The 14492-nt window shown below is 42.6% G+C and overlaps 1 protein-coding gene across 1 annotated transcript; it reads right to left on the minus strand.

Moving 5' to 3' along the window:
* Nucleotides 1-208: 208 nt before the first annotated feature.
* On the minus strand, nt 209-13821 carry LOC138947077 (uncharacterized). The gene is made up of 7 exons (XM_070318519.1): nt 13606-13821; nt 9912-9963; nt 8475-9176; nt 7578-7780; nt 6825-7316; nt 2802-3232; nt 209-1767 (listed from the first exon to the last, which is right to left on the minus strand). The coding sequence occupies exons 1-7, from the start codon at nt 13632-13634 to the stop codon at nt 1550-1552; spliced, it is 2127 nt and encodes a 708-aa protein (XP_070174620.1). The 5' UTR covers nt 13635-13821; the 3' UTR covers nt 209-1549.
* Nucleotides 13822-14492: the final 671 nt, after the last annotated feature.

Genomic DNA, 14492 nt, shown 5'->3' on the forward strand with positions numbered 1-14492 from the left:
ATAGCATGAACAAACAAACAATCCAAATGTAGCTAGAAAAGCACCGAGACAACACCCAGTCATAAGAATGCGCACAAAAAACTAGCGCGAAACGCTGGTTGGATGCGGCACGCGGCGAACAAATGGTGTAACCGAGATTTAGATTTACACCAGCACGCCACATGAGGATCCAGCAATATGTCAAGAGTTTTAAGAAGCAGGAAATGGGGGGGGGGGGGGGGGGGGGAAGAAAAAAAATGAATGACCTTGCCATGTCCCAAATAAACTCCCTCCGTCAAAAGTCCACCATGTGCATGCCTGTGTATGTCCCTTGAACATTAAAACATGGTTTAACGATCACTGATTGAATCGAACTTAAGACAAAATTGTCGTTTTTCATGATCACCACGATTTTTACGGTTTCACACACTTCACTGTTCTCTCCGTTTGCAAAGTTTGTTACCTTGCAACCACTTCCTTGAATTTGGGACACCCTGGCCTTCTAGATCTTAAACATGACCAAATCTGAAATCTGGCAAACATGTCTCTGGGTAATCCTAAGACTGAATGTGACATTGTCGATCGTTGGCCTATTTCATTTGTTCTGGTGCGTTTTGTCTGGATTCAGTACGTATGTTAACATTGTCATTACGAGGGTGCCGATAGAACATATCTGCTGACAGTCTGTTGTTCACCTTTGAAGTAGCTCATTCCTAACATGTTATGTACGTGGACTGCGAGTCTCATCGAGTCTTGTAAGTCTCACTGAGTCGAAACACAATCATACTCTCTTCGCTCCTGCTCAAGTTTTAGCATTTTTCGTCTGAAGCAAAATGTACATCTGCAAAATTCTCGGTCACAAAGACGCGTTGGAATCCTTGTGGCAAGACAAAAATTAACAAGGGAAAGAGAACAAAGGTCCAATGTTTTGGTGATAGTTTTCTTTCTTTAGGGCAACACTAGACTAGAGAACAAATAATTGTTAACAAACAAGCAAGCATCACCACTATGTCAGTATGTGTTAACCAACTTAGATCTGTCAGGTTCATCAAAACAACAGTCTCAAATAAAAAAAAATAGGCTCCATGACTCGGTGAGTCAGATCTCACTGAGACATATGACAGAAACAACAGCAAAAGTTTGTTCTTCCATAACATCTGTGCAAGTAGCACTAGCATACTTGTACTTCAGTTTCATTCTCTTCCTGTACCTCTTTTCATCCTCATCAGCACCACCATCATCCCCACCACCACCACCACCATCATCATCATCATCATCATCATCATCATCACCACCACCACCACCATCATCATCATCATCATCACCACCACCACCATCACCATCATCATCATCACCACCACCACCATCACCATCATCATCATCAGCAGCAGCAGCAGGAGGTGGATGAGCTGTGGGTTTGGGCGGATGCACACAGATGAGCTGCCCAGCACAGCGTGAGATGGCGTTGAGCCTGCCCGAATACTCATCGATGACCTGCGCCCCACCCTGGGCCTTCTTGTTGTGTTCCTGCAGCCACACCACCACGCTTGATTCCAGCCCTCGAACATCCTCACTGCGGGCCACTACCACCTCGATCGTCCTTCGAGGCGGTGGCCACGCTCGCCGCAGCAGCGGAATCCCGTGGTCGGAGCACTGAGACAGGCAGCCCGCCCTGCCGCAATCCTACCACAAAGCCGGCAGAGTCGGACATAGCGCGGAATGATGTGAGCACAAGGACGTCAAGGTATCGCAGTGAAGGCCGATGAGTGCCTTCGGTTGTGCCTGCAACTGATAATTCATCATGGTATACGCTTGGATAAAACTTGGACCTTCAACCTTGCCAAAAATGAAGTGTGTTGGGGAAATTTGTGATAAACGTTACAGTCTTCAGACCGTCAAATTGCTGGCTCAGAAAATAATTATTTTCTTCTTTTCCTGTTCCAGAGTAGTGAAAGAGATTTAGATTTGTTACGAAATGGTTTCCTTATGATAGAGTAGATTTGTGGTATTATGCATTATGCTATATCTCGATTGGGTGTGATTTTTTTTTGTTTTTAAGAAACAGAAAGAAAAGACAGTATGATGACCAAGGATGGCCCAGAAAGGTTGGAAGCATCTTAAACTTTCCACGGTCAATCAGGCCACACTGTTTCTATTAAATCGCTTGCTTTTGACTACTCTGTATTAGCTTCTTTAATCTGAATTTGTGGGTCAGTATTTTTAAAGTCTGAAGAAAACTTTCTTTTGTGGACTCAGGGTTGTCAACAAACCTAAAGAGGCAGCAGGGGCGGACGAAGGGGGGGGGGGGGGGTTTGGGGTTTCCGGAAAATCCCCCCCCCCCCCCCCAGCCAAAAAATAAAAATATCTTTATGGTGCATTTCTTTATTTTACATTGAGTTTCAATTTTTGGGGTATTAATCAGTGACAAAATCTGCTGCCTGAAACTGATCATCCTCAGAATGCATCAGATTGCACCATTTTGCATCCTTTTTTTCAAAATGTTACGGGGGGACATGCCCCCGGACCCCCCCAGCAAGCTAGGCGCTTCGTGCCTTCACACCCATATCTTCACAATATACTTTTGAACCCCCCCCCCCCCCCCCCATAAAATGAACTGATCCGCCCCTGCGCGGGCAAAGTAGTCACCCCAAGTTCACCACCTGATACACACATTCACGTAAGGGAAACAACTAAGGCAATGATACACACAGAGATGACAATGTACATATCAACAAACACTTTTGTACACACACACACACACACACCACACACACACACACACACACACACACACACACACACACACACACACAGAGAATTACCTGCAACACCGACATGAAGATCCTCTGTCAACACCCTTGCCACGTCCCGACCGCACTGAATGCACTCGCGTGGCTTTCTTCCAGTCTCGTGACCTTCACCCTCATGACTCATGTAGCACGGGGCAGGCCCGTCACAGTGAGGCTGACAGGGAAGGGTTTTTTCAGACTGAGCTCCACCGGTCTCTGCCTCAGCACCACCGGTCTCTGCTTCAGCACCACCGGTCTCTGCTTCTGTGTAGCGGTAGATGTCTCCTAGGAGGAACAAGTCAGACGCCTGAACCTCACGAACGACGGAGGGCGGAGATCTAAGCGCCTGTGTCAGCTTTTCTTCTATCAAAGATGTTGGTCGGTATTTGTGTTGAAAACACGCCGCCCAGAAAATGAGGTTTGGGAAACGCGCAAGGAGCTGGTCGACCAACTTTTCAAACTTGCTGTTTGACAGGGAAAAAAATGCAAAAAGATGTACAAACAAGTCGCGTAAGGCGAAAATACAACATTTAGTCAAGCTCAGTCGAACTCACAGAATGAAACTGAACGCATTGCATTTTTTCCGCAAGACCGTACACTCGTAGCATCGTCTGTCCACCGCTCGTGGCAAAGGCAGTGAAATTAACAATCCAGAAAAGCGCGGTAGCGGTTGCGCTGAGGAGAATAGCACGCTTTTTTATATCTCTATTCTTTTTAACTCTCTGAATGTGTTTTTAATCAAAACATATATCTATATGTTTTTGGAATCAGGAACGGACAAGGAATAAGATGAAATTGTTTTTAAATCGATTTCGGAAATTTAATTTTAATCATAATTTTTATATTTTTAATTTTCAGAGATTGTTTTTAATCCGAATATAATATATTTATATGTTTTTATAATCAGACAATGATGAAGAATACGATAAACGTAATTTTGGATCGTTTTATAAAAAAATATGTTTAATTACAATTTTCAGATTTTTAATGACCAAAGTCATTAATTAATTTTTAAGCCTCCAAGCTGAAATGCAATCTCAAAGTCCGGCCTTCGTCGAAAATTGCTTGGCCAAAATTTCGATCAATTTAATTGAAAAATGAGGGTGTGACAGTGCCGCCTTAACTTTTACAAAATGCCAGATATGACGTCATCAAAGACATTTATCGAAAAAATGGAAAAAAAAACGTCTGGGGATATCATACCTTGGAACTCTCATGAAAAATTTCATAAAGATCGGTCCAGTAGTTTACTCTGAATCGCTCTACACACACACACACACACACACACACATACACGACCCTCGTCTCGATTCCCCCCTCTATGTTAAAACATTTAGTCAAAACTTGACTAAATGTAAAAAGGTCAAACATGTAAATGTTCTATTCAACATAATTATTAACGTAACGCATTCCTGACTAGCTTCAGCAGATGTAGCTACGTATACGATGGTGTTTTTGTTTCAAGTTATATGTCTGTGTTCATTGACATTGCCGGGGTTAGGAGCATGGTCCCCATAGTTACATCATGCAGTTCCCTTTCATTCGAAAACGCTTTGTGCATATTAAAATTTTTTGTCCTAATTAACTGGCCACTGCTTCCATTGAGGACGTTAACTCTGAATTTCATCTTGTTCTGCGGCCGGGCCTGTACCAGTGAGTCGGCAAACCCTAGTTTTGTATTGAAGACACAAGGCTCTGAATTATTTACAAGCATCCTATTCTAAATTTGTGTTGAAGGACAGCATCTTCCATTATTAAAATGTGTCACGGCCAACTTCGAAAATTGGTTGGCACAAGGGGTGTTTTGGGGGTCCCGGTACCTCAGTTGGTAGAGCACTGTCCCTCGTTTTTTTAACGCGAGAATTGGTGAATAGGATGAGGAAGTAAGGTTTCCTTTGGCAATTCTAGCCGCGAGGAACGCCAGGATTTGGCAAGCGAAGGCTAGTACGCATTGGACATGCTCGCTACGCGAGAAAAAACTGTCGGCCGCAGAGCTGCCAACCCGATTGGCTGTCCATGGTTGTTTACCGACCAGTGCAGACGACTTCTTCATTATCAACCAATGGTGTTTAATTCTTGCGTAGCTAGTCATCAAACCGTTTCATATTCACTCTCGTTTTCTAGCTCCGCGAGCGACTAGCCGCAAGCATGTATCGCCTTAAAAAACACACGTCAGGACTTGTGATCCGCGGATGACGGCTTCGAATCCGGACCGGGATGGACACGGGTAAACTTTTTGTGCAGACTCAAATACGGTATCCATGTTCCACCCCCGTATCACCCCTGTGGCACGTAAAAGACCTGTCATTCTGGTTAAAGTTCAGGTGGTTGATTACACATGAACACGAACACACCTGGGTAGCGCCACTCTGTTGCTGCTGGTTTTCCACTGAAAGGAAGCGACCTGAATTTCACATCGATGGGACAATAAAGCAATGAAAATGAAATTGAAAAATTGAAATTGTCTCTCGGATCCATATAAGTGTGGCTGAGCCTGAAAGTGCCAGTTCCATTAATTTTGTGAGTATCAAAGTTGCTACAGAATAACGTACACAAACTTGGCAAAACAAATATTGCAACAAATTTCGCACCCAAATTAAAGCATTAATTCCCGTTTAATTTCATTAAAACTTTATATGCCAGTTAAGGCCGTTCACTTGACTATCAGGATCACTTTTTGGATTAGAAATATCATTTACAGGGATTACGTGACCGCCGCTCAAATAAGGGCACCCTCAAAATCGACCAGAGAAAAACGAAAGGGCCCAATTAAAAATCGACAAAAAATCACAATAGGCAAAGCTTTGCAACTTTTACTTACGAGAAGAAAGTCATACCAATTATCTACCCTGAACAGGTTGATTTGTTTAGCTAGCTTGCGTATTTCGTGTGCTATGCTATTCCTCCTGATGCAGGAATTGATCGCAAGAGCAGTCAAAAACGGGACTTTTTGCGTCATTTTTATATTTAGTCAAGTTTTGACTAAATATTTTAACATCGAGGGGGGAATCGAGACGAGGGTCGTGGTGTATGTGTGTCTGTCTGTCTGTCTGTGCGTGTGTGTGTGTGTGTGTGTGTGTGTGTGTGTGTGTGTGTGTGTGTGTGTGTGTGTGTAGAGCGATTCAGACTAAACTACTGGACCGATCTTTATGAAATTTGACATGAGAGTTCCAGGGTATGAAATCCCCGAATGTTTTTTTCTTTTTTTGGATAAATGTCTTTGATGACGTCATATCCGGCTTTTCGTAAAAGTTGAGGCGGCACTGCCACGCCCTCATTTTTCAACCAAATTGGTTGAAATTTTGGTCAAGTAATCTTCGACGAAGCGCGGACTTCGGTATTGCATTTCAGCTTGGTGGCTTAAAAATTAATTAATGACTTTGGTCATTAAAAATCTGAAAACTGTAAAAAAAAAAAAAAATTTATAAAACGATCCAAATTTACGTTTATTTTATTCTCCATCATTTGCTGATTCCAAAAACATATAAATATGTTATATTTGGATTAAAAACAAGCTCTGAAAATTAAATATATAAAAATTATTATCAAAATTAAATTGTCGAAATCAATTTAAAAACACTTTCATCTTATTCCTTGTCGGTTCCTGATTCCAAAAACATATAGATATGATATGTTTGGATTAAAAACTACGCTCAGAAAGTTAAAACAAAGAGAGGTACAGAAAAGCGTGCTATCCTTCTTAGCGCAACTACTACCCCGCTCTTCTTGTCAATTTCACTGCCTATGCCGTGAGCGGTGGACTACGAGTATACGGTCTTGCTGCGTTGCATTGCGTTCAGTTTCATTCTGTGAGTTCGACAGCTACTTGACTAAATATTGTATTTTCGCCTTACGCGACTTGTTTAGGGTTCTCATAACAAAAACGCTTTACTTTAGCAATGACGTGGTGGATTGCTTTGACACTTTCAGCATAATTTAACAACATACAAGAGATACTTCGAGCGAAATTGGATTATTACAGATATTTGTTCAGATGTGACGCAATGTTTTGGAAAAAGTTTAGTTGAAGAATTTTTCAAGTACATAAAAGCATACCTGGCGTTTATTGAGTCACAACACACCTCGTCAGCGATGATGCAGGGTGTCTCACATTGTCGACTATTGGATGCTTCCACCAAAGTCCGCACCGCCGTATCTTCCGCCTGTCCCTCCCTCAGATCAAACTCGTGCAGGTGTACCCGATCTGCAGCTGCTGGTTCCATCTGCTTCAGTTGGTGAACAATGCTGTGTGACATTGTCAGGCTGGGACCCCAGCTGCTAACTACGTCTACATGCATGCCAGCACGCACCAACTCTTTGGCTTTCAACACCAACATGATAGTTTTTCCAACGCCAGGAGGACCTGTGAGGAAAACCAGCTGTCTATTCCTTTGCAGTATCTTCACTTGGTGATGGGTCAGCATGATCTGAGTGAACCGCTTTCTCGTCTCCAATGCCGCCTCACCCTCAGTTCTGATGAGGTCCATGGAACGCCGATGAGGCCTCACAGAACAGAATACTTTGACAACGGTGGCAGGGCCAGCAAACCTGCAAAGAATTTCATGCTGTTCCTGAAACTGTGGCCCTGATATTGGGGGTGAGTTTTTTCCCCCCAGAATCTTTGTGGAAATATTTAAGGAACTTGAAGGAACTTCTCTGTTGTTTTCCTTGTTTCATTTTTTTTTTTCAATTTCAAATGTTTAACATCAGGTAAGTAAATTGTTATACCATCAAAGATAAAGTCTGCATCTTTGCTTCATCAGGCTTAATTCGTAAAAGCAAATGTCAGCATGCTTTCTCCTAACTCACCTCGTCAGCAGGTTTAAATAGAGGTCATCAGATAACGAAGCTGTCTTCACACCGACCACCCGAGCGTTCCACCATTGCCTCAGCTGTAGGAGAACATCCCTAGTTATGAGGTGAGGAGTGGCGGTGTCGGACAGGCCGTCTGACGTCAGACACAGGGGAACAGGATCGCTGTCCTCGGCCACTCCAAGGCACTGACGTAGGTCCTGTCACACACACACACACACACACACACACACACATACACACATACATTCACACACATTCACACACACACATATACACACACACACACACACACACACACGCACACACACACACACATTTAAACACAATTTCCAAACTTACGAGAACCTAATACCCACAGCAACTCGTACTAGTTGTGATCCAATGATCACGCTAACATTAAAATCGTTCCCATTTTCCTGCGACTAATACCAACAGCTTGCGTTCTGGAATGTTGCAAATGGTTACACAGTTTACTGCCTGGTGTACACACATCAACAATTGTTGGCTGTTCAGTGCCTTTGAATGTGGAAACAATAGAACTGATTCATGGCAGGGCTTAACAGTAGCTGACTAGAGATTCTGACTTTGTCCATGATTTACTGGATCGTTGAATGAACCACTATTGATACGACCATCTTGGTCACATTTTAAAATCAGTCACAGTAACATCATGTCTTTATTTATTGTTGTCTGTCGTGACTCTTGCTTGTTCACTTTAAAGGCCGTTAGGTGGAGCTTCTCGTAAACGTGTTGTTTTGTCCTTAATTAAACGTTCCACAAATGGAACCTTTTTTGTTTTTTGATTGTTCACTATTAATACAATATCAAAGTTATCACTTGAAAGCTAAGGACATCCGCAGAACATAAAAAAATGACAAGAGACCACCGTACCTGCAACAGTTGTGGAGAGCTGTTAAGAACCTGTGTAAGTTGAGTCGCAGAGACGTTTGGAAGTATCAGCGCCTTTCGTATTGGTATTTGGCCGGGGATGTCAGACACTAGGTGCTTTAAGACGTCACCAGATTTAACCAGCTGCTTGATCGCCCGGTCTACCTTCGTTTTTACCTTCTTTTCTACCTTCTGTTCTGTCATGGGCTGAGAAGAATTCCTGGCGCTAACAGATTTAATTTCACACGCGAGGATTCCATGGACTCTGTGGATGATAAGAACGTCAAAGTCTCCCCTGTCTTGTTCCTGCTTCTTGAGATCGACCGGTCTGGGAAGTGTTTTTGCAGCTGCGGCAAAGCAAGGTTCATTGAGATAGTCTTCAAAGCGGAGATTGGAGAGAACGAACATGACCTCAGGCTCCTGCTGCTCCTCAGAAAAGTGGCGGAGACAGTGCAGGACGCGTTGCTGAGTTTGGTCATCAATGACATCAGTATTCAGCACGGCTGGGGGGTCACCACGGGACGGGTTACGAACAGGAGGCCGTGGAACTCGGACATCTACTCCTGCCACTGTCATCGTATCGTAGTCTGTCCGGAACATGAGGACTGGTGGGACAAAGTGCGCCCTTTCGTTCCATCTGGGGTACCATGCCTTCAGCGGAATGTCAGTCAGGCTCATTTGGGGGCCAGCTGACATTGGACTGCACTGAAACGATTTTCAAGGCTTACTCCAGCGTTTGAGTTTAGGCCAAAAAAAAAAATAGGTGTGGTTACGGTAACATAGCCCAAAAAAAATAGGGTAGGAAGGTAGGCAATCACTTTTTTTTTTTTTTACTTTTTTTTCTAATGTGTAAAAATTAAACCTACTTGACAGGGAAATAAGTGTGCGACTCGGGCGCTTTCGCTTTCATTGCGTTTTCTGCACTCGTTTTCTTGTGTGTTTTTTTTTTGTGACAAATGTAATAAAAAGTTATAGGGTCGGCCCCTAAAAATAGGGTAGGTCGGGTTACCGTAACCACACCTTTTTTTTTTAGGCCTTAGTGCTAACAATCATGTGGAACAAATCTGCAATATTGCCAGGCGTAGTGCTCGTGTGAACAGAACAATAAAACTGATCTGCTCTATTTCAGCTGACCGCGAGAGTGAAGTTCACATTTTAGAAGAACGTCATAAAAAAAGACCGTGTCCGCAGTGATTTAAAAAAAAGTGTTAACTTGTTAGTTTGTTTGTTTGTTTGTTTTTGCAACACTTGAAACTGTCGTTATATCCCTGCAATTCGCATAAACTAGTGCGCTAAATGTGTTAAAAGACGAATGCAGTAGATGTAAACAAACTATGAAGAACCAATTAGGACCATGAACTACAATAAAACTATTTAAATGAACTTTGAATTAAACGACGTGGACTACCAAGAAAAGAACAAGAAATAAAGATTACTTACGCTGGAGCTAGGCTGCTCACGATTCATAGTCACGCCTTTGGTGGTCACATTTCTGAACAAAAAATAATACTTCAACCTGAATCCTAACCGGATGATGTCAGATTTGGTTGAATGTGGTTGCGATGGTTTGCGAAATGTACATGTATAATATTTAGTGTGCGATTGATCTGTCCGCGGCAGAGAGACCTTAACCTAGAAATTCACGTTCACAGCTGGCATGTATTAGCAGTCACAGCGTATGAAGTTACGATCGGCTGCGCACATGTGTTTCGATTATTGGATCGTAATCTCACAATTCATTTTCTGTCTTTCTCTCTGTTTCTCTCTCTGTCTTTTTCCCTGTCTGTATCTCTCTTTAGCCTGTCTCTCTGTCCAGAGACAGAGACAGAGACAGAGAGAAAGTTTGTGCCGTGGAACAATAGAGCAGGATTGATAGCCGATAATACGGTATGTTAGTAATGTAAACTTGTTTGTCGTTGCACATATCCATATTGTTAATTCGATTCCCCCCTCTACGTTAAAACATTTAGTCAAAACTTGACTAAATGTAATAAGATTAAAAAAAAAACAGAAAGCAAAAATCATTATGTACACATAAACGGATTTACACAAATACTAAGCGATATATATGTACAGTGGTGAACATTTCTGAACATACATGCATGAGCAAACAAACAGTCTTACACATGTGTAAATCTGTGTGCTTTCAACTGCAAGTGTGATGGAGCCTGCATGCACTTTAATTAAACTGTCAAAAGCGCAACACAGCCTAAAGTCTTCTGTCTGTCATATGAGCGTTGATGCATTGAGCTGTCGTTATGCGCCATACATGGCCCAGCTCATCCGGCTTCAGCGTGTTTTTATATCGGAGTGGTCCTTCTCCTAGACTGGTGGCTTTACAGGGCTGTCGAGTCCAGTCTACCCGGCTATTTGGCCATAGCTGGCTGGTTTGTTTATCTGAGGTGACCTTCCCCAGGGCTAGAACTTAAGATGCGGCTCTTGATCGCATGATGCTCCCGTCATTGGAGACCTGGGGTATTTCTTGAGTGTAACAGTGCCACCTGTTACCGAGCCCCATCCTGTTGGAAGCACCGCCAGTTGGTCCGCGACTGCTTATTCGTCCTGGCATGCCTGGCTTATTTCGCAGCTAACCTCCATATCTGAAGGCCATCACACTATCCGCCACCTGTGAACGCGCCTGGTTGGGGGTGGTCGCCCCTACTGTCCCAGAAGCCTAAAGTCTAACACCTACGTTATGCTTAAACAATGATTCTGTCTGGTACAACGACTCAAATAATTGCGGAAGCAGGCTACAAAGCAGTTGAAAGCACAAATATTGAGACATGTACGTGTGAGACCGTTTGTTTATTTTATTCTGATTAAGTTTGCTTATTTTATCATGAAGAAGTCACTTTATTTTATCACGGAGAAGTGTGTCATTTTACACGTTAAGCCTACGTCAGTGTTTAGTTTCAATACACAGAACACTGTACATTATTCTTGATCGCACACTGAAACGTACTTTTACACTGACAAAAGCTATATACTTCCTTTTCAGCAACAAGTAACCAGTTCACTAACTGGGAAGATTATGTTCTAGCCTTCAACGCGTGCACATTATCAAAGTACAAATGACAAATTATCTTCTGCCATCTGAACAAAAAGTATCCCTCACGTAGTACATGTAAGAACGTCTTGCAACTTTTAACAAAGGGAAAATTGTTCTCGCTAGATCCCTTCGTTGTTGTGGGGGATACAACTGCACAAAGAATGTCCATGTTGGGTTTCATTTGTGTCATTACTAACCAGTTAAGAATAATAAGAATAAGAATAAGAATACTTTATTATCTCATAGAGAAATTCAGGCGTGGTACATAACAATAATACAAACAGGACATTGTTTTTACATAAGACATATAGCACTATATAACAGGGCAGGTTATAAACACACCTCCCACATACCTCTCTGGCCATTCCTTGCATTGTGCTTACGCATTCAGTCATGAACACATCCATGTCTCACTTAGGCTACACATCGCACACATGGACATTCTTATACGCTCAACTTACCCATTCACACATGGACATTAGTTTCAATACACAGAACACTCTACATTATTTGTTGAAGTTTCCAAATGACGCTTTGGTATATTACACGTTTTTACATCTAGTCAAGTTTTGACTAAATGTTTTAACATAGAGGGGGAATCGAGACGAGGGTCGTGGTGTGTGTGTGTGTGTGTGTGTGTGTAGAGCGATGCTACGAGTGTACGGTCTTGCGCAAAAAATGCATTGCGTTCAGTTTCATTCTGTGAGTTCGACTGAGCTTGACTAAATGTTGTATTTTCGCCTTACGCGACTTGTTTATGTGTATGTCCGTGTACATGTGTGATTAGAGTAGTCCTTCTCTGGGCGAGGGCGGGTTGAAAAAAAATCGTTTGTAATGCTTATGCCACAACCCTCGTAATATAACATTTTATGTGTTTGGTGGTTTCTTTTTCTTTCTTTTTAGAGTGTGTGTTTTAGTGGAGTTTTTTTTTTTTTTTTTTTTTAACCGGCACGGTTGGCCTAGTGGTAAGGCGTCCGCCTCGTGATCGGGAGGTCGTGGGTTCGAACCCCGTCCGGGTCATACCTAAGACTTTAAAATTGGCAATCTAGTGGCTTCTCCGCCTGGCGTCTGGCATTATGGGGTTAGTGCTAGGACTGGTTGGTCCGGTGTCAGAATAATGTGACTGGGTGAGACATGAAGCCTGTGCTGCGACTTCTGTCTTGTGTGTGGCGCAAAGCAGCACCGCCCTGATATGGCCCTTCGTGGTCGGCTGGGCGTTAAGCAAAAAAACAACAAAAAAGTGGAGTTTTTTCTTCTCTCTAATTAGACTACCCTACTCACTTGTGACTCACGATCTGGTGTCACTGAAATTTGCCAATAGGTAAACAAAATCTTTGCTGTACATATGCAGAATAATAACAATACCCATGCGTACTTGATACACAGTCAAAAGATCGGAGAAATGAACAGGAGATGCCTGCCAGAAAAAGCTATGACAGAGAGTACACGTCCTCCGAAAGCGGCGTATGGCTGCCCAAATGGCGGGGTAAAAACGGTCATACACGTAAAAGCCGTGGGAGTTTCTGCCCATGACCGAACAAACGAACAGAGAGTACAAAGTTTGTAGTTAATGCGGTATTCAACAGGTAACCACAACAAACAAACAGAGAGTACAAAGTTTGTAGTTAATGCGGTATTCAACAGGTAACCACAACAAACAAACAGAGAGTACAAAGTTTGTAGTTAATGCGGTATTCAACAGGTAACCACAACAAACAAACAGAGAGTACAAAGTTTGTAGTTAATGCGGTATTCAACAGGTAACCACAACAAACAAACAGAGAGTACAAAGTTTGTAGTTAATGCGGTATTCAACAGGTAACCACAACAAACAAACAGAGAGTACAAAGTTTGTAGTTAATGCGGTATTCAACAGGTAACCACAACAAACAAACAAAGAGTACAAAGTTTGTAGTTAATGCGGTATTCAACAGGTAACCACAACAAACAAACAGAGAGTACAAAGTTTGTAGTTAATGCGGTATTCAACAGGTAACCACAACAAGCTTCTTCTTCTTCTTCAGCGTTCGACACCACAACAAGCAAAATGCATTAACTGGACACATATTTTTAAGTCAAACATACCTTTTTCTTGACATTCTGTTCTCTGACATTTAGGAGTCGCTTTGTCAAGCAGAACTGAAGGTACGGCTAAACGTCCTCAAAGAAAAAGGCATGACTGACACAGCCGACAACAACACACAAACACGCGCGGTTGTGAGGTGCATTGGTATTTTCGCTTGAGTAAGTTTTGACGGTAGACGCCTTTCTCATACACTGAACATTACACGCGTAAGAATAGAACTCGGCCCTACACAACTAAAAACCAGCGAGGAAAAATACGGCCCTGGCGGGGAAATTCTGCCATTTAAAGAGGCAAGTTGCATTGCTGTCAGGGGTGATAAATTAGGACGAAGAAAAAGTTAAAAGATATGAAATGTTAAGGTGAAAAGGGGCCATTTTAGCGACACTTTCAGGCAAACTTAACCTTAAAGGCACAGTGCAGCTCACAGCCTTCGTTTTGCGTTTTTTGTTGCAGCTGAGTGCATTTACAGTTCAAAAACCCTCCTATGGTAGTAAAACAAACCCAAAACTACCCAACGATGACATCTGTGAAGCTCGACAGTTTCTTGTTCACGCGAGTGCATAAATTAACCTAGTTATTACGTGGTGTTTGGTCGGAGTTCGATTCAACTGAGTGATTCCGGCCTCTATTTTGTTTTACGCAAACTCATAATGACGTCTGACATAGTTTGCTAGTGACGTGTCTTTTTGTGCATGATGTGGTGATCTACCTGATCTAAATTTAGATTCAAAAATAGGCCAAGACCAGCCGGGTCCGAGTACGAAATTAATTCGTAAAAAAATCGCAGTTCTTGACTCTTTGGGTGCAAGTCAATGAAACTTGGTAGTTCTTCTAACGGATAGCTGCCTGAGGTATGACTAAATGCCCCAGGGGCTCCGTGCACCTG

The sequence above is a fragment of the Littorina saxatilis genome, linkage group LG1 (assembly GCF_037325665.1).
Source record: "Littorina saxatilis isolate snail1 linkage group LG1, US_GU_Lsax_2.0, whole genome shotgun sequence".
In the NCBI taxonomy this organism is placed as follows: domain Eukaryota; kingdom Metazoa; phylum Mollusca; class Gastropoda; order Littorinimorpha; family Littorinidae; genus Littorina; species Littorina saxatilis.

Bases quoted from the DNA above. Each gene is read 5' to 3' on its own strand.
- LOC138947077 (XM_070318519.1), bottom strand. From the start codon at position 13,634: ATGTCAGAGAACAGAATGTCAAGAAAAAG. The intron at 9,964-13,605 runs GTATGTTTGACT...TTTTTTGTTCAG, and splicing joins AACAGAATGTCAAGAAAAAG to AAATGTGACCACCAAAGGCG. The intron at 1,768-2,801 runs GTAATTCTCTGT...ATGAATTATCAG, and splicing joins TCTTCATGTCGGTGTTGCAG to TTGCAGGCACAACCGAAGGC.